General features: G+C 35.1%; 3 protein-coding genes across 6 annotated transcripts; 1 reads left to right on the top strand and 2 right to left on the bottom strand.

Annotated features, from left to right (window-relative positions):
• Window positions 1-1,966: 1,966 nt before the first annotated feature.
• Window positions 1,967-5,136, bottom strand: LOC107954830 (eukaryotic peptide chain release factor subunit 1-3). Its single transcript, XM_016890514.2, has 2 exons — window positions 4,712-5,136; window positions 1,967-3,498 (listed from the first exon to the last, which is right to left on the bottom strand). Exon 2 carries the CDS (start codon window positions 3,468-3,470, stop codon window positions 2,160-2,162), a length of 1,311 nt encoding a protein of 436 aa, XP_016746003.1. The 5' UTR covers window positions 3,471-3,498; window positions 4,712-5,136; the 3' UTR covers window positions 1,967-2,159.
• A 1,120-nt stretch (window positions 5,137-6,256) lies between these two features.
• LOC107954829 (transcription factor GTE8) lies at window positions 6,257-12,449 on the bottom strand. Of its 3 annotated transcripts, XM_041097757.1 has the most exons (10): window positions 11,973-12,448; window positions 11,800-11,848; window positions 11,363-11,438; window positions 11,155-11,253; window positions 10,641-10,689; window positions 10,360-10,456; window positions 8,820-8,872; window positions 8,016-8,078; window positions 7,357-7,419; window positions 6,815-6,888 (listed from the first exon to the last, which is right to left on the bottom strand). In XM_041097757.1, the coding sequence occupies exons 1-9, from the start codon at window positions 12,255-12,257 to the stop codon at window positions 7,360-7,362; spliced, it is 831 nt and encodes a 276-aa protein (XP_040953691.1). In that variant the 5' UTR covers window positions 12,258-12,448; the 3' UTR covers window positions 6,815-6,888; window positions 7,357-7,359. The 3 variants fall into 3 exon arrangements, with proteins under 3 accessions (XP_040953689.1, XP_040953691.1, XP_040953690.1); XM_041097755.1 differs by lacking the exon at window positions 7,357-7,419 and having other exon boundaries at window positions 6,257-6,888; window positions 11,973-12,423; XM_041097756.1 differs by lacking the exons at window positions 6,815-6,888; window positions 7,357-7,419 and adding an exon at window positions 7,426-7,707 and having other exon boundaries at window positions 11,973-12,449.
• A 1,336-nt stretch (window positions 12,450-13,785) lies between these two features.
• On the top strand, window positions 13,786-19,036 carry LOC107954828 (uncharacterized). 2 transcript variants are annotated; one of them, XR_001699704.2, is made up of 5 exons: window positions 13,786-13,932; window positions 16,387-16,424; window positions 18,225-18,279; window positions 18,610-18,700; window positions 18,806-19,036. XR_001699704.2 is itself a non-coding variant. In XM_016890511.2 (4 exons), exon 1 carries the CDS (start codon window positions 14,972-14,974, stop codon window positions 16,055-16,057), a length of 1,086 nt encoding a protein of 361 aa, XP_016746000.2. In that variant the 5' UTR covers window positions 13,798-14,971; the 3' UTR covers window positions 16,058-16,424; window positions 18,225-18,279; window positions 18,610-18,700; window positions 18,806-19,036. The 2 variants fall into 2 exon arrangements, 1 of the variants encoding a protein (XP_016746000.2); XM_016890511.2 differs by having other exon boundaries at window positions 13,798-16,424.
• The last annotated feature ends 223 nt before the right edge of the window (window positions 19,037-19,259 follow it).

The following is a 19,259-nucleotide window of genomic DNA, read 5'->3' as shown; positions in this document are numbered from 1 at the left end:
CATAGTCGATAGCATGCAACCCAGAATCAGGAAGTTTCCTTCCTCAAGAACAATTCTAAAATCTATGCATGCATTACTATAAACACATAATTTTCTCCAATAATTACTTAAGGGTTTACCATAAATTATTGATAATCTGGCATTAAAAATAGTGTTAGCTAAATGCTAGAACTCCTCGCTACTGATTCTAACTTGGAATTTCTAAAGCTTCAGCGAAAACGCAAGGAAGAAGAAGAAGCAAAAATAAAACATACAAACATGCTAGTTTGATATCCTTATATAATAGAACTATCCAGAAAAAAACTTAGTGGAATGTCAGAAGATCCCATGATCACTCTAGAAATTCAAGAAGTATTAATTAAGTATCCAATTATCTACACTATCCTAGTTCAATTCTAACTAAATCTCAACTAAGCTATAACATCACTTATTACGTCATCGTAACATATACTAACCACAAAAACAAACCTATCGAGCTACGAATTAACAAGTTCACCCAAAACATCTAAGGTTGGCGAATAACTTAATAGAAGAGTCCGTCAAACCTGGAGTTCGCCAAATGGCAAATTCCACAGAATACGCCACACACACAACCAAAAACAAATACTTTACTAACTTACTCATTTTCTTCTATTAGCGTAGACAACTATACGCCAAGCAATAACTTGATATAATATTCGTCAACCGGGTTGTTACAATCCAAGAACTTGCAAACGTGGCGTGTAGTCTTTCCCAAGAGTGTTCTCATAGCAATGTAGTTTTCTTGTTCATGGATTTCCACGAAATCCTTCATATACCTTGACTTTCATCATAAGTCCATATCAGAGTTTTACTTAAAGAAATTTTACAAAAAATCTGATGAGGCGCTAGTTCAAGGAGGGGTATCCAAAGGAGTCACTCATTTTGAAGCTAAAAAGTGATGCATGGCGAAAGAGCATTGTTAGGCCCTTGACATTCTTTCCGATGAAGCCCTAGAGTAGTTTAAGAGAAATATCGTAAATATTCAAGCGTCGAATTTGGTGAGCGTTCAACTGTTGCACGAGCCTTTCAATCCTTTTAAGGATTGCCTTGTAGTTGTTCAGGACAACATGAGGTCCATTAACATAAGAAACCCTTTGACATTGAATGAGAATCCTAGAGGCAATAAATGTTAAACTCTAGAGCTTTTATCCTTGCCCCGTCTCTTATGTCTGTTTCTGAGGAGACTACGCCATCTAGCGATGATGTCCTTACTAGTTCTACCCTTGTCAGTGCTATTAATACCTTCCACGCTCCTCTTGTGCCAAGAATAGATCATCCCGCTTCTCCTTAGTCTTTTTATTTGTAACTTTTGTTTTAGTTCCTTTATTTTGTATCCCGTGTTGTATTGAATTCAATTGTAAATAGAAGTTTGTTTTTTGAGCCAGGCCTGCTCATCCTATGCTACTCCCTACTCTTGTTCTTCCCGTTCTACCTAGGTAATCCTTTTGCCCAGCTGCTAATGAAGTTGTATCCTTATGCCTCAATGCTACGTTCACCATGTTTGGATGGCCCCTTAACTCACGAATATTGCATGATTTCCTATTGTTGGTTGTATTTTTTTAAGCAAGAGCTTAAGTTGCTCCTGGAGTTAATGTACTGTTGCAGTGTAGAGTATTATTCCGTACAGTGGGGCTCTCAGCCCCTTAACGCAGTGGCTATTGGTTATCATTAGTAATATTAGGTTGATTTGGATAGTTTTGATAACAGCTGGTCGGTTGCTTTGCTTAAAGCTGTTAGTAGCATTCTCCTTAACCAAATGGTTAGCCAAACCTGCTGTGAGCAACATAACCTTAATATTTTGCCACTACTATCATAATCGTACTGTTAATACTCCCCTAATCATATTAGTAATCTCCATACCCGTACATGCCAATTCGCTAATTCCAGAGGCCAATTCACTTCAAGAAAGGATCAAGATGAACAGTTGCATGGAACACCGAAGAAGTAAAAAACAATGAACGGTTCCTGATTACAAGCAATCACAATCCAATTGACAGAGACAGCACAATTCAGCAAAAACCAAACCAACAGTGTCTATAGTTTTTGAAATTAAAAGGTGAAATAAGTAAAAACACGAAGCATTACATCAGGGCTCTATAGGCTCTCAAGCCATCATGCCATCTTTAAGCAGTGCTTTATCAGTCAGAATCCTCGTAAACTTCTCCATCGGATAGCTCATCGAATGATCTTATGTCAAGCTGATAGCGGAGGATACCTCCAATGCCACCGAAGCCTCTGCAAAACTGTGATCCTTCTTGGGATTTGTTTGTGACGAATTCAAGAGAACAACCAAAGCGCTTGTACTCGTTGGCAAACCATTCGAGTAAGGGCATTTTTTCTTGAACTTCCAACTCTGCAGAGGTTTCAGGATCACGGAAGTTGCTCTGATCAGCCTCCTGCTCCTTATTCAGGTGTTTTATGATAATTTCTCCGGTTGCACTGTGCTTTAGCACGTACCTATTGATCTCTAGATTTTCCCACACAATAAGGGTTTCTACAGCACCCATTTCCAGAGCCTTCAACGTATCATCTATGCCAAACACATACTTTCCAGTATCCTGGCTTATCTCCTCAAAGTATTTTCCAATTAATCGCTTTTCTTGTATAAACTTCACATTCGACAAGATTTCAGCAGACAACTCAATAGCTTGATTAAAACCGTTTTCACCTCCATAAGACACATCAACAACATTCAAAATCTTGGCTTGTAAACGAGGATCAAACATGTCTGACTGACTCAATTCAGTCTTGAAGTCAGCTGAACCAGCCAGTATCAGCCCAGCAACATTGGGCTGACTGGTTGCAGGATTAATAAAGAACTGGGTGGCCAGTTCTGCAGTTTTTCTCACATAGTTGTGCCGTTTCTCCATTCTCAAACGAGCAAATCGAAGGGCTGACTGTCCTCCTCTTCCATGCTTCTTTGGTAGATCCACAGTGAACTTATGAAGTACCTCTCTTGTGTTTCCACTTAACGTACCAAATAACGTGCCATTACCATCCATGACTATAAATCCAAACTTGTCATCAGACTCTAAAAGCTCATTCAGAGCTTCAGTATGGAACTTGTTATCACAGAGGTACAAAGATGCATTTATAGGTTTGAAAGGTTCAAAGTCAATTGTCACCTTCTTTTCCTTGCCATCTTCAGTAACAATTGTCCCAGTGTACAGCACCAGCCCGTTGGGGGGAACCTTATTATAGAGCTTCAACCTCTGTTGAGCAGAAGTAATGGCAGCCAACACAGACTGACGGTTGACCCTACTTTTGATGTTCGATGCAGTTCCAAATTCATCACCTAACATCTTTGTGACACGGGATATTTGATCACGAGGAGGCATAATGAGAGATATCATGCTGGTCCCATTTCCCCTGGCAGATTCTAGTGCCTTGATTAGCTTTTTTATTTTCCAAATCTCGATGTTCTTGTCAGTTTCATGACCATCTGCCATTGTGTCTTGTGAAGAAGAAGAAAACGACCTGTAAACAACACATACAAAAAAGGCATTGAGACGCTGAGTTATTTGATTAACACAGGAGAGAGGCAACAAGAAAATGCAATTAGGCTTTAGCTGGTAAAGAAAGATAGAAAATAAAGGCTGCTTCATAAAGATGAAAAAAGTGAAAATAGATTATCATTTTTTCCCCACACTGCTTGGTAAGTTGGTATGAATGAAAAATGAGAATAATGAAACCGAAACCATTTATTGTTTTACAATTATACCCCTTGTATATTAAGATTAAAAAGTACATTTTAAAATTACATAATTTTACTCCCACCACTTTATTAATTTTCAGGGCTTTCAAAACCGGATCACTGCTCAAACTAGTCCGACTGATTAGACAGGTACAACTGGATTGTTTGGTTCAATTAAATAAATTATTAAATAAATTATAAAATTAAAAATATTTAAGAAATAAAAACCAGTTCAACCTCTTATTCCTACCAATTCACAAGTCGGTCCCACCCATTATTACCAGTTCAACCTCTGATTCATACCAATTCCCTTTTTCCAATTTAGATTAAGATTTGTTTTGATCATTTTTCTTTTAAGTTTTTTTTTTCCCTTTTCCACTCTCCTCCATCTACCCTTCCACTATTCAACCCTTGGTGCTAAATTCAAACACATGTCCATATAAAAGATGTCCTGGTGCATAGGCAATGATAATGGTGCAAATGGAGAAACAGGGTATTCATACATAAAACTGTCAGATTAGATATACACAGTAACACAGATATAGCTCAGAGAATAACCCCTATTGGATTAAAAGAAGGGGTGAGGGGGAAGGCCGGGGTAATATTAGTCAGTTATGCGAATCCGTAGGCGCCACGTTAAATTGATTATTATCCAATCGAAATCATGTAAATTAGCAATACTCATGATCACGAAATGCTATTTCCATATATAATAAGTATAACCAAAAATTAAAATCCCACCTCAAACATATTATATCAATACCAATCCCAATCCGGATAAGATCAGAAATAAGGAAAGATCAGGCAGATTTATTTCTAATTTTATTATGGATTAACTATGTATTATCGTAAATTCTTATGAATAACGAGATCCATAGGTGAAGTTGACATATTATCCTCCAAATTTTTTTAAGCATCAATAACAGATCGAAAGGCAGAGATGAGAAGAGAAGGCAAAGAAGATGGAATCGAAGATTTAGAGGCAGAAGAGCATACCTCTGAGTTACCGCCGCCTAAAGAAGCGAAAATTGAAGAAAGAGCCGCTGGTTTCTAGGGTTTTCCAGTAAACTTGCTAGCGCTATCACTTCAGCAGCTACCTCTAGTAGCAATTTTGTTTTACTAATAGCATTCCGACACCCAAAACCGCTTTTTTTTAATTAATATATTTATTTAATCTTTTTACCTCTACACGGATTCATCCACATCTCATTTAAGCTCCCATTTTTTACTAAAAAATTATTTTTTGATATTTTAATGGAAGCTTTAAACTCTTTTACTCCCTTGCTTCAATAAATCTTCTGCTAAAGAAACTTTTTTAAAAAATAATATTCATATTGAGTTTTTTTTAAAAAACTTACGGACTTTAAAATAAAAAAAAGAATTGTTTAAGATAATTACCTCCCTTTTTCCATTGATTCTTCACTTCAATTCAGTTTTAATTCCAAACCCAAAGTTTAATCATATACATTTCAATAAATTTTCTAAAATTGAATGAACTCTAAAGCATTTTCCTTTTTAGTCAATACATAAGGAGTAAGATGAGAAAATTATAAAAGGAGAATTATAATTAATTATGTTTAAATAAAATTTTAAGTATTTATTAAAAAGTCCTTCAATTCTTTAATGTTTTGCTCATTAATGTTGTGTTAAATTGTGATTCATTGATGGGTATAGAATTCTTGCACTAATTGTGTATCAAATATTATTTCTTGAACAATTACAGCTGGTTAAACAAATGTTTTTTTACCGATAACAACAACTTATTTTATTTCTGATTATATATCACTAGTCAAATCAATCTAACTATAATTCCCGAATCAACCAACCTGATCTGAAGAACATTGACATTAAAGATTTTATGACGTGCTTATATACAAATTTATACTAACCATGGTTTAGATAGGCCCTGCATTGTTTAAATTGAATTTTATCATTCAAAATTGATTTTTGGATAACTTTTAAGACAGTTGAACCCAAAAAAATTGGAAATATTTCATTTCAACCAATGGGTGAAGGTTAATGTCAACGGTTCGCTGTCGGCTCGAATGAACAGCAGTTCTATTGATTTTAATCGACTGTGTTGTAGGCTTCTCCGTGGGTGTTGGGGTGTCCTTAGCTTTTCATGTGGAAGAAAGGGCTCTGTACGAGGGTCTGAAACTTGCCTGGGACAGCGGATGTTCGTTTGAGGTACATTGGACGTGAGCACAATAAGGTTGCGGATTTGTTGTCAGGAGTCGGTTCAGCAGAGCTTAATAGGCTTAGTACGTTTGATGCACCTCCATCCTCGGCTGTGTCTTTGTTGGCTGCTGATATCAATCGTTACATCAGTACTAAGCGTACGGAGCAGGAGTGTTGAATGTAGTCCAGCCTCGGGGGTGTTCTTTGATTGGAAAAAGAAAATTGAAGAAATGATCAAGGCATGGAAACAAAGCGTTGGGGTAGACCGGGTGAGACACGTATGAAGAGGGCCAAAGACATATTATTGTGCTTCCTAGTAAAGATTGAAAATTCAGAAAATTAAAGGGCATCAAGTCGGTCGAATCACCACAATAAATGAGCTTATTATCATTGAGTGTCAAACTACCATGCCACAACAACAAACTAACTATTAAAATACTGACAAGCTAAAATGGTCACTGTTACAGTGGCCAACAAGACATTGTGACATGTTGACAATCTTACAAATACAGCATCCATGGAGATATCTCAAAAGGAAAATATTTGTTTCAACCCCTCAAGGACCAAAATCTGAGACCCTTTGTTGCTTTCTTCCTCAAGGTTTCTCCAAAATTGTAACATAAATGCAACAAAGTAGTCACCATTCAAGAAATAAGCAGTTTTTTCTAGTGTACTTGTATATGAGCAACATGCGGGTCCAAAAACTTTCAGCTTTTAAGGTGTTTATCGACCTAAGAATTCTCAGCTGCTGTGGAATTTGCTTCTGATGGTCCCACCATCTCTTGGAAGGCATCCACGTCAATAGTCATCTCTTCAATATCAGCCTCAACCTCAGTCATTATCTCATCCCTATCTCCCACCATAGATTCAACCCCATTTTGGACTGAATTAGACTGTAGTGGAGCTTCCTCAGTTGCCTTTTCTGGTTCCGGATTTGGCATCATTTCTGGGTATGGTTCGGTGCAGACTGTCAATGTGGAGGTTACCAGCAAATTCTACAAAGTATGAAAAGTTGAATCATGACTTTGGCACTAAAAGTGGAAAAACTGAAAATGGACAAGTGGTGAAAAAATTAAAAATCATTGACTAGCTGGTTTAAAGTAACTTTGTACTTCATTGAATCTTTGATCACAGAAAGCCCATATCAAATTTCTAATATCCTTTGAATTTCCAATTTCTTCAGTGTTTTTCTTCTATTAAAATCATATTCAACTATTTGGAAACCATCCATGAAGCATACGACAATGACAACTTATCAAAGGAAACAGTACCACAAATTGATTTGGATTTGACGTAGTGGAGTAGAGATTTAGAGGAGAAACCAGAGCTAGACTGCAGCATTTAGAGCAATGTAGAAGAAACAACAGGTGTATATATAACTCAACTGAAAACTCTAATAAAATGAAGGACACAACATTTATATCTAAAACCCTTATATTTCGAAAAGAAACAAAGCACTTTACCAATTAATGTCTTTCAGGAGGAGAACCATAGTCCTGTGTTGGATGGGCAAATAAGCAGCGGCACTACAAATCCCATCAAACATATCTTAAGAGAAGAGAGTAATGGCCTTGTGACAAGCTGAGAAAGACGAGTAGGGTTGGCTGGCCAAACCCCCTTCTTTAGACCTTTCTATCCTGGCCTGCCCAAAGGCTTCAACTGACTTGACAAACTAGCCTTTCTTCTTTACTCCATCCAAAATTACTGCCACCATTGAAAGCTAGAGAGCTGGTTTAGCCTATTTGACTAGTTAATGGAACATTCTCTCCTTGGGAAATAAGTGTATATCCACTCGTTCGATTAGGGACACTACCCTGATGAGTTAAGCCGTATAACCTAAATGAGCTAAACCAGCCTAAATATGTGTAAACAATACAATAGAAAGGGTAAAATAAAATCCTAGAAAACTTATTCTCTTGACCGGCATATCTAAATCCTCCATAAAGACAACACTGGATAAATTTAAAGAGTTATAGGCATGACCAAACAAACTGAAAATAAAAAACTCTATCATCATTTATAGAAGGTCCAAGATTTGCTCTCATTGGAATTAACACAATTCAAATCTCTGAAGCTTCCGATGAATGTGTAACTAAATAATAGGAAATTTATATTACCATACCTTTTCTAGTGCTAGGGCAAGCTTCGATAGTTTTGGATAGATGCTTCTTGCATCCAGTAGGATCTGTTGAGCATAACATTTGCACAAAATAAGTGAACGCTGTAAATCAACAGACTATAAACAAGCATACTGGCATATTGGTTCTATTATCCAAAAGATGGAGAAATTGATGGTATGCTAATTAAGATAAATAAAGAACTGTAAATCTAGCATTAGTATAAAGATCTTATTCAAAAGAGGAAAAAAAACTGTAAAGAAAGTTTATGCAATATTTACTTTTATGCTAGGGTTTAGTATCTTACTTGGTTTTCCCCATCCTATTAAGCTTTATTTTAAGTTTACTTTGATAATTTTTTTGTTGATTCATGTATTTTCAAAAGCCTACTTGAATAGGAGTTCTAGTTCTTTTAGGATTAGGTGGCCATAAATATTCATGCACTCTTTCTATTAAATTACATATCATTGTGAGAGATATTTCAGCATTATGGCTATTGTGATTTGAGATACTGCTGAGCCATTAAAGATACTGAGTTAGTTAGGGAATCATGGCTCTCGATGGAAGAGGGTACCATATCTTAGCCTCCATCAATTATCCACTTATTGCTAATCAGTTTAGTTAGTAGTTTAACACTATAGCTATACCCAAAGATAAAAAAGTACTAAATGCAAATAAACAAAACCAACCTAGGAAGAACTAAAATAATAGTAAAAAGATTATTAAAGAAGTAAATGAAGAATGAGAAAAATAGAAACTATATCATCAAACTGTGGTAAAACTTAAGGAATATAATACAAAGAAATCACCTCACAGAGTCTTTGAAGGGTAAATGGTGGGCCCTCAATAAAAGAATGAAGCTCTGCAAAGGGAAAAAATGAATTCTAGAACAAGATGAAACTACAAATCACAAATAAAAAATTGCTTCACATAATCAAATGGACTCTAAATGCAAATTTTACTACACAAAATTTACCAAAAATGCAAAATACAAGAATCATCTCGGCTTTCAATTATTGTTTCTCATCCATCCCACCATAAATACAAATATGCATGTTAGCTATTACCATTGCTCCTTCTTGTGACTCCAACATGACCACTTTACCCCTTAGTTGTGGGAGGTAGTTATTCAATATTTATTAAAGGTAATAGGAACTGCTGAAAACCTAGTAGTTAACACTTGATCTAACTGAAAAATGGGAGTTAAAACATCTAAAAGACAAAAGAATTATTATTTTCTATTTTCAAAAAGCTGGAGAGAGAGATCAAACTATTCTTTACTTAATCACCTATAATCCAGAATTTGACTCCAGTGCAACCACCACTTAGTACACTTCCATCCCTTATAACATTAGGTAATACCTCCTGGGGGAGTCACTAAATAAAGAGGAAATTAACATGCGTCTACAAGAATACTCTTGCTATTTTTCAGCTAAGAATAGAATGAGAGAAATATTTAAAGGCATCCTTATGAATATCATCAGAAGCACAGCAGCTCAAACTGCGACTTCAACCTTGTCAACAAACTGACATCTGGCAACAAGAAACACAGGCCCACCCATTGCAATTGTGAATGTCTGGGTAATTTTAGAGATTGAAAGCAGTAATGTAAGAATGGAAGATATAAGAATGGGGTTATTTAGGCACTTTTTGATGATCTTGGTCCCCAACACAGATAAAAGTAAAGAGAACTTGTGGCTTAATGCAGCAGCTAAACTGAAATTGTAAGAAATGATAAACGATGGTAATATAAATTTAAAAAAAAAAAAAAAAAACAGAGGTTCTCAAACCGGAACAATAATAAAAGTACACCAAACCTCGATAACTCTCCAACAAAAATAAAAAAGAACTTCCAAATATGAACTAGTTTCTAACTTCTTACACTAAAGTAATTTCGAAAACCAACAAGAAGCAAGATGACCACGTCCTTGGATCATACGTCTTATCCTTTAATCTCCTAAATCATACTCAAGTAACCAGAGGAAGACATTCATGAATTAACTTAAAAGTACTTATTTTAACTTTAACATTTCCCTTCATTTCCTCTCTGATTGTTCTTGCAAAACTCTTCTCATATTCTAATGAATGTTCCGTGTTTTTTATTTCATAAAAAGTTTGCTGCTCTATCAAAAAGGGCTACTGTCATTGATTTCTTGTTTGCATCCGAGCTCAAGTAAAAGAGCAAATGCAATACTTGAGCATAAATTCATGTACTGCTAGCATGCTCATATTTCCTCATAAGCAATGTTGCTAAGTTTATTTTTCCTCCAAAGATCACATGGACACTTTAATACCAACCTTTTTGTTCACATTTTGGATACATAAAAGAAAACATAGTGTGGAAAGTACCTTCATTTAGCCGTGTAACCAACTCTAGGTTAGTTTCACCTAGTGAAGCATTTTGTTGCTCAATCGCCATTTTTGCCTCAGGATACTCTGATAAAACCTTTATGATGCATTAGTGAAATAAGTAAGGGTCTAATCTAAATGAAGAAATACTGCCCAAAAAGAAACTATCAGATTTCATAATAATAAAAAAGAGCAATAAATCTATTACAGGCCTAAGTTAAGCTGTAAAATCCAAAACAATTATATATTATTGTCAAAGAGATAGAGAACATGAAAATAACCAGTTTCAACTGAAAGGATAGCATGCTCTTCAGCTTATCCCAATTATGCCTGCATTAAATACAGAAAACAAGAATTACACTAAAATCTGTATTTATTCTCTTTCATATTCCCATAACAGCTATAGACAACAAATGCCAGCCAAAATTAAGTAAAGTATCACAAGTATCAAGTTATGAGATTATCTAATCTTCCTTTCTATCACGTGATTCTAGAGACAGAAACAAACTTAAGCACGACAAGGGAAGAACACATTTTTTATATACAAAACTTCTGAAGTTGCTGGCTAAGAGAACCTATCAATCTGAAGAAGTGTTCTTCCATGAAACAAGGGGTGGCTTTTTTTATTTTTTTTTCTTTGTTGAAGTTAATAAAGAAAAAGGGAATCAGAGTGGCCAACCCCTACTAAATTTGTATGAATCAGCAAGAAGTTTTCATGGGTTTACGACATTGAAAGATATGAAAATACCAAACTCATAAGTAAATACAAATCAAGGAAAAAGAAAATTCCCATACCAAAATTTCCCAGTAGCGGCACTAACTTGCAATACGCGCCTAACTTCTTCTCCGTCTAGTTCTTCTTCTCGATCAGTCTCAGGGTTCGACTCCGTGCCTCTAAAATCACAACAAAATGTAGTCCATCATTCAGTCAGTAGAAGAATTCGACAACCCAGTAACAAAAAAATAACAAATAAAGAAAAAAATCCAAAAAAAAAAAACCCACCCATGATTCAAAACAGGCTCTTGCTCGTGGTCATTGCCAGTGGAAGAATTTTCAGTGACAGAAGAAGCCTCCATTCCTGCTTTAGATTGAGATTTCAGATTTCGGATTAGAGAAAAAAATCTCTGCTCTGTTAAGCAAAGGGAAATGAGTAGAGTGAGAGAGTACCCTTTGCCCTCAATTTTTTTTCTTCACTTTTAGCAATATTACTATTGAAATTTTAAAAAAAAATCTGATAATTTAACAGACGAAAAGTTTAGGTAAAATTTCAAAATTAATCCCTATTATTTTCTTTTTGAGCAATTTAACCTTTCCTTTTATTTTTCTTTTAGTAGAAAGTAACTGCTACCAACTATATCTACGACCTCGTCAACTTGATCACTACCTAGCAAGAAAAAGAAGAAATATCAGTTTCCGTCATGATTTTGTCAGTAAATTACCTTTACTTGACTGGATTGATAAATTGCTAAACCCTGACTCGTCAAGAAGCTACAACAACGGAAAAAGACAAGGCAATAAAATCATAAATGCCAATCTTGCATTTTGGATAAAAGAAAAAGGAAAGGCACCAATATCAAAAGGATGACATAGATGCCATGCATAAGAAGAATACCTCCTTTTCTCTGGACTCAGATTTTGTTTGCTTTGCCTGCTTCTCCAGCAAATAATCATCCAAAAGTTTACGCAATTTGTATAATGTTTCATTACTTAGAGTATCCACATCAATGTCAATCGGTTCCCCATCCATTTGACCACCGCCAGAAGAACAGTGTTCTTTAAGAAAGTTAGAAATGTTTTCAGGCAAATTTTCCAACAAAGAGACTAATTCTGTGGCCAAATTATTCATCTCCTCGTCGGTCATGATCTCTCTAATGGGCTCTTCTTCTGCCTTGCTCATAGTGTCTTTTGGGGTTCTTTTTTTTTTTTAATCTTTTCCAAAGGTAAAAACGTTACTATTCTTTTCACAGAAGGTGAGCAATTTAGTTCTTTTGGCTAGGGAGAAGAAGAAAGAAAGGAGATGAAAGAAAATGGAATTAAAGTGTTCAAAAAGAAAACGTAGAGGGCTTAGTTTGCAATTTGATCTAAAATTTTCTGAAATGATGATATACCCAATTGTTAACCATTCTTGATGGTTGAGTGATTAAAGTCTAATTTTTAATTAAAATATAATTTAAATTAGATGCTGAGTTTACCAAATAAATTACTTTTAGGCTAACTATAAAAATAGTTATTTTTGTTTGCCTCGGATTATATTTTAGTAATTTATGTTTGAAATGTTACGCTTTACTCACTTACGTTGTTGTTTTGTTACGAAGTGGTCACTCTGTCGTTAAGCTTCATTACCTCTCTAACGGCAATCCTACGTGGCAGTTCAAATGGGTTTAAAATGCCGACTTAGATGTCCAACTGAGACGAGAATAAGTTTTTAATTAATTAAAAATTTTAAATTAATTACACCTTGAACTGAAAAAAAAGAAACCGTTTGTCTCCTTTTTCTTTTCCATTTTGACTAAAAAAACTAATTGGAGATTCAAGCTGGCATTTAAAGCTCATTTGAACTGTCATGTAAGATTGTCGTTAGGGAGGTACTAGAGTTTAACGACAGAGTGACTATTTCGTAACAAAACGATAACAAACGTAACATTTTAAATATAAATGATTAAAATATAATCCGAAACAAACCTTTACTTTTATTTTACTTTTTAGTTAATAGTTTTCAAATTATTTGGAAAAATTAATGAAGTCATTAAAACTTATTAGAAAATCGATGAGGCCATATCAATCCTAAGTAACAAAATATTGATTGAGAAATTGTTGCAATAGCACCACCTTTACTACGTTACTTCGTTGAAATGTAATAGAATGAAATGAATATAAAAATAATTTAATTGGATAGAATGAAATCTCTTAACCAATGTTAGAAGCCCCTCCATAACACTGAAATTTCTAAGATCACAGTAAATCAACATTCATATCGGTATAAGTTAATTTTGGAATTGGAACTAAAAAGAAGAAGAAAGCTGTAAATTGAGGCTTATGTTTTATACATTTAATACTACATACAAACCAAATTACAAAATTTATCTTCCATTAAATGGCTCAAGAGGACCATATAATTATGGAGTTACCCAACTACTAGAAGGTTCTTTCAAGAATTTTGAACAAAAATCAAGAGAATGACCCTAAAACACGATAAATAATGAATAAAGTTGTAACTAAAAAAAATGAGAAGCAGGTTACTTGAGGAACGGAGCTAATTGAAGAAATTGACGGCACGTTTGGTTGGCGTGAATAAGGATTCGGTTCAGCTCTTATTAAATCTTAAACAATATTTCCTTTGTTTGGTTCATTTTTTACTGCCGAATCCTCATTCCACGTGGGCCTCTATTACGGGTGAGCACTGAATACCCATTCAATAAATAGGGCTCTAAATTGGCTGTTCTTTGCCATCTGTAATAACCTTCTACTTTTAAAAACAAAAATCCCCTTTCATATGCCTTCTTCATTTTCTCTGGATGCTCTTGTTACAGTGAGTAACAAAGTTGGAGGCAAAATCTACTTGCCATTATCGAGTAATTTTCTGTTCATTTTCTTTGTATTTCGTATTTTTTGTTTGAATCTTAGACCACCTTGCTTTCGTCGTCGATGCTTGTTTCCATCCTTCAATACCCATTTTATTCACTGGGTAAATCCCCAAATTCCCTTCTTTAATTTCTTCTTTTTATTCATCAACACAAAAAATAAATGGGGAGTATTCTTTTCTTTTTCAGATTCTTGTCAACCAACCCATAGCCCATGCTGGTTTAAGCTTCTTCTTTTTTTATCCCTTTTTTCTCATCTTCTTCAAACTTTCTCAGCTCATTCCTAGGTTTCTTTTCCTTTTTTTGGGTACCATTTTTTAAATGTAATTTTCACTTCAAGAATCAAGACCTATTGGTATAAAACTGCAAAGGATTTCATTAGTTTCCCTTCATTTTATAGTTAGATTTGATATGAAAAAATGGTGAATTGTGCTTCTTTGTTATGAGCAGAAAAGTTAGCAGGAGACATTTGCGAAGATTAAGTGAAACGGGGAGTTTTGGGAATTAGTCATACGGGGCGTTTTGCGTTTTTGTTTTTAACAGAATGGTCCACGTCATTCTGTTTGTTTGTTTTTTTTTATATTGAATGCATGGTTACAGGGTTATGTTGAATATACATGAAAATTTCCCAAATCTCTGAATTCTCCTAAATTCTCCTCTCTTCTTCAAATTCTTTTCTTCTTCCTTTACTCTTAATTTTGTTCCGTAACAAAGGTATCAGAGTTTTCTCGATCCCTTTTAAATGGCCGGCGATGGTGTCTTGACGTGGTGGCAGAAAGAAGTGGGCAGTATGCAGCAGGAAATTTCAAAAATCCGAGAGAAAATCGCGCGTCAGGAGACCAAAATGGAAACTTGACTTCAGGTGTTCAAAGTTGAGCGTCGAGGAAACTTGCAGGCGTTGCCGGGCCAGTATTTTGGACCTCCGGCGACAGGCCCGTCGGGAAATCCTACAGTTGCTGCTGTTGACAAGGGAAAAGGAATCTTGGGAGCTCCTCCTGGGTTCCTACCAAAAGATTCTGGTCCACATCAGATGCAGACGGATCCGTCCGTTGCTGCAAGAGGCAGTGTGCATTTGAGAGAGCAACCAATTACTTTGGGAGCTTCGGGGAAAGGTAACAGACTGGAATGGCCCAGGTTTGATGGCACTGATTTCAGGGGATGGTGGACTAAATTGGAACAGTTCTTTGAGGCCGATGGTACTCCAGATGCTAACAAGATCCGACTGGTAATGCTAAACCTGGGAGGGCGTGCTCTGGAATGGCATCATTTCTATTCGCAGAGGAACGGAGGCTTGCAAATGCCGACTTGGTCGGCGTATATAAAGAGCCTCCAAGATCGTTTTGGATGTGGGCCGTTTGGGGATCCGATCAGGGAGCTGGTCAACTTGAAACAACAAGGCTCCATTTTTAGTTTAAAATCCAACAATGTTGGTGTTGTTGCTAATACCTTGCACTATGGCGCCTTGAACACGAGCATGGGTGCAACAGCGATAGTTTCAAGTGGAACGGGGTGTTTGGATACAGGACAGTTCATGTACCAGAAGGGCGCACGTGCCTTGAACACGAGCATTGGTGCCAAGGCAGATGTATTTCACATGCTATCTGATATGTGGAAAACACCTGCAGAGTGGTGCTTTATGTGGTTGGGAGGATTTCGTTCATCTGAACTTATGAAACGGCAAGTTCAGAATGGGGCTAGAGGTCAGAAACGTGAACATTTTAATCGAGGGAAGCAAAATAAGCATTCTGGTCCCCAAAATTTTGGGAATTATACTGGAACTGGTTGGGGGAATCAAAGTAATGGAGGTGGCCAGAATAGTTGGGGATCTAGGAGAACAACTTGGTTGATGCTTATTGACAAGCTTTCAAAGAAGTCACTATTACCTGCGGTTATATTTGGTTTCTCAAAGAATCAATGTGATAAATCTGCTGACAAGCATCGCTCGGAGAGGAGTTTACCAAAAGAGCCAGTTCGCATTGTTGAACGGAGGATGGTTAAGAAAGGAAGTCAAGCTGTGACCAAAGTGTTGGTAGAGTGGGCTAACTCTTTTCCAGAAGATGCGACGTGGGAGTCTTTGACTGCAATCCAAGCCAAATGTCCTCATTTTCAGCCTTGAGGACAAGGCTGTTTTTTGGGAAAGGAATATTGTTATGAGCAGAAAAGTTAGCAGGAGACATTTGCGAAGATTAAGTGAAACGGGGAGTTTTGGGAATTAGTCATACGTGGCGTTTTGCGTTTTTGTTTTTAACAGAATGGTCCACGTCATTCTGTTTGTTTATTTGTTTTATTTATATTGAATGCATTGCATGGTTATAGGGTTATGTTGAATATACATGAAAATTTCCCAAATCTCTGAATTCTCCTAAATTCTCCTCTCTTCTTCAAATTCTTTTCTTCTTCCTTTACTCTTAATTTTGTTCCGTAACATTCTTCTTCTTTTTGCAGTGAATGATCAGTTAACCTCCGATTGTCAAATTAACGAGGTATCTATGTCTTAATAGATTTTTTTTTTCAATTTCGATTTTGATTTTATGGGTTTCATGTTTATCGATTGAAGAAATGTTGATTGACTTTGATTCTTTAATTAAAATTTCTTTAATTCTTGCTCAATTAATCTATCATTCTTTCAACTCTTTAATTGGATCACACAACTTAATTGACTTTGGGAATTTGGTTACTAATGTTGCCAATATGTTTAATTCTTGTTGAAAAAAAAATGATATGTTTGATTCTTGTTGGGGTTTTTCATCTTTCTTTTGGTTTTTGGAGTGTTATACCGAATTTGATTAATTTGAGTTCTTTGGTATGATTTCCACAACAACTGAAAATCAGTTTGCTTTTGTGATCCTTAAGCAAATATTTTGGTTTGCAATATAATAGCTTGCCATGAATGGTTATCATTGGCACAATTACAATTTCTATAGGCCTTCTCAATGGACTATGCTATTGTTCCAATTACTTTTGATAGTTTATTAAAAGTGCATATAGAAGCTACAAATGAAATGGGCTCCCCAAAACAAGTGTTAGCTTATAAGGAAATAACAGATTAAAAGTGATGGACTTATTTATCAATAATGGCTCCAAAAAGTTTGTAAAAATCAATGTTAAAAGTGATGGACTTATTTATCAACAATAGATACATATTGTGGTTTCTAACAGTTGCAAGAGAATATAGAATGAGAAAGAACTTTCTTTAGTTCATTGAATTCTCTACCTTTTGCTATTTTTTATATTCTATTGTAGAACTTTTTCATGAAATTCACACCTTATAGGCTCAATTGGAAGGTGAAAAATATTATTTCAAAATTACTACATTGGTGCACTTGTTTCCACATGTTTTTGTTCTTGTTGTAGTTTGTATATTGATGTAATTTCCATAGGATCTATATTGTTCTGGTCGTGATACTCATAACTTTAATTCGGATACCTAAGGTATACTTTAATAATTACCTGCGATATTGTCCTAGCTACTCTGCAAGGTTTATACTGATGTTTTTATTGAAAATAATGGTATATTTATGTCTTCTGTTATTGTTGATTATTCTTTTAAATTATCATTAAAAATACCTTTTTACCATTTTCTATTGTCCTTTTCCAGACATGTTTTTTTAGGTTGTCCTAAAAGATTGGTTATTTTTATAACTTGGATTAAAAAGGTTTTACTCATCAAATCCAAATGAATACTAAATGGAATTCTTGAGTGTGTATCGTGTAGCATTGATTTTATTAGACCGTAAGTTGCAATAGTATTTGCTGAAATTAGGGTAATTTAAATTTTCCATGGAACTTTGTTTTGTTGCCTACAAATTTAGTGCTTTCCAACAAGCTGGTTTTGTATGATTTGGAAAATTAGACTATTGGATGGACTGAGTACAATTGTGCGTATCGTGTTACTTTTCCTTTCATGATTGCTTTAAAAATTTTGTACTAATTGGTATAAATCTCAATGTATTATTATTGTTTCTTTTATATTATAAGAGGTGTTATCTCTTTACAATTGCCTTAGCTAGAAAATTTATCTTATCAACAGAGTTAATCCTCGAAGTTTCTCCAAATATGATCTTAGTAACACTATTTGCTGATTCTTGTTACTTTAATGGTATGATGTCTTTGTAAATTTATGGGTTTCATATCTCAAATCATTGGCGTTATAAAATATTCAGTACCCTGAATTTAGCGAACTGGAAACTATCATTTTTTGAAGTGTTGGATAAGTTTATGAAATCTTGTTAGAATACTCATTTCTCTGTTAGCTTGTAATGTTTCATTTTATTCATTTGCAGTGCATAAGTGATTTCCCTTTGGATTCTTCTTTTGATTTGGACTTTCCTTTTTTTGGTAAGTTTTTTTTTGGCTTTTCTTGATCATAAAATCATTACAAACATGTATATAGGGTTACATATTGCTCAATGCTAGCTAGATTGCTATAGTTTTTAGCTGAACTTTTTTAACTTGGTGTACATATAATTTCATGAGCATCACAACTGATCATACAACTCTTATCTGCTCTCTTTCAACTATTGTCAAAATAAGACCTAAAAATAGCAACTTGGTTCGTTTTGTTGAAGCATAGTTTAGTTTAGTTTTGTAAGTAAACATTGATGTATTTGAAGCATATATGTAAGCTTCATATATATTTTTTTGTGTAAATTTGACATGTATTGGTAGGTTATGGTGGTAGCTGGTGAGCCCTGGGGCATGGTTGACTGGTATATGCCAATAAAGATATGAAGTTAGGGAAAAGAAGAGTTCTAAGAAGGTAACATATGATTTGGTTTCTCTTCTTTTACATTTCCTACAATGCAATAATTTTTTTTTTGTTATTATTCATGTTTTTTATGTGGGGTTTTGGCATGATACATAGACCAAGATGATTAAGGGTCATGGGGAGTATGGAAAGTGATTCAGATTGAAGATACATCAATGGCAGCAATAGAGCGCTTTTTCTTTTCTGATATTTTAGGGGAATATTTTTGGAGTTGATGTTAATGGGTTGGGGAAAAATATATAGAGAAGTTAAAATAGGGTCTACTTGCTGAGGTTTTTTTGGTGTATAGATGTTTGATATTATATATATAAATGGTTTTTGGATCAATATTTGTAATTTTGGCAACAATGATCCCATGAGATTATGTTTTTTTTTTCCTTCGTATTAGGCATGTAGTGAGATGAGGCAATTGATTTGGTAAAAGAAATTGTGTCAAATTTGATGGCTAGAATCACCCATATGACAAAAGTTAAGTGTGTGGGGGATGAGAGGGTAACATTTGTCAAGGGCTGATCTTCATAGATTCCCCTCACAAAATCTCAAAAGTACA

The sequence above is a fragment of the Gossypium hirsutum genome, chromosome D07 (genome assembly GCF_007990345.1).
Source record: "Gossypium hirsutum isolate 1008001.06 chromosome D07, Gossypium_hirsutum_v2.1, whole genome shotgun sequence".
NCBI classification, from domain to species: Eukaryota; Viridiplantae; Streptophyta; class Magnoliopsida; order Malvales; family Malvaceae; genus Gossypium; species Gossypium hirsutum.
This window is presented reverse-complemented; position numbering and strand designations above follow the sequence as displayed.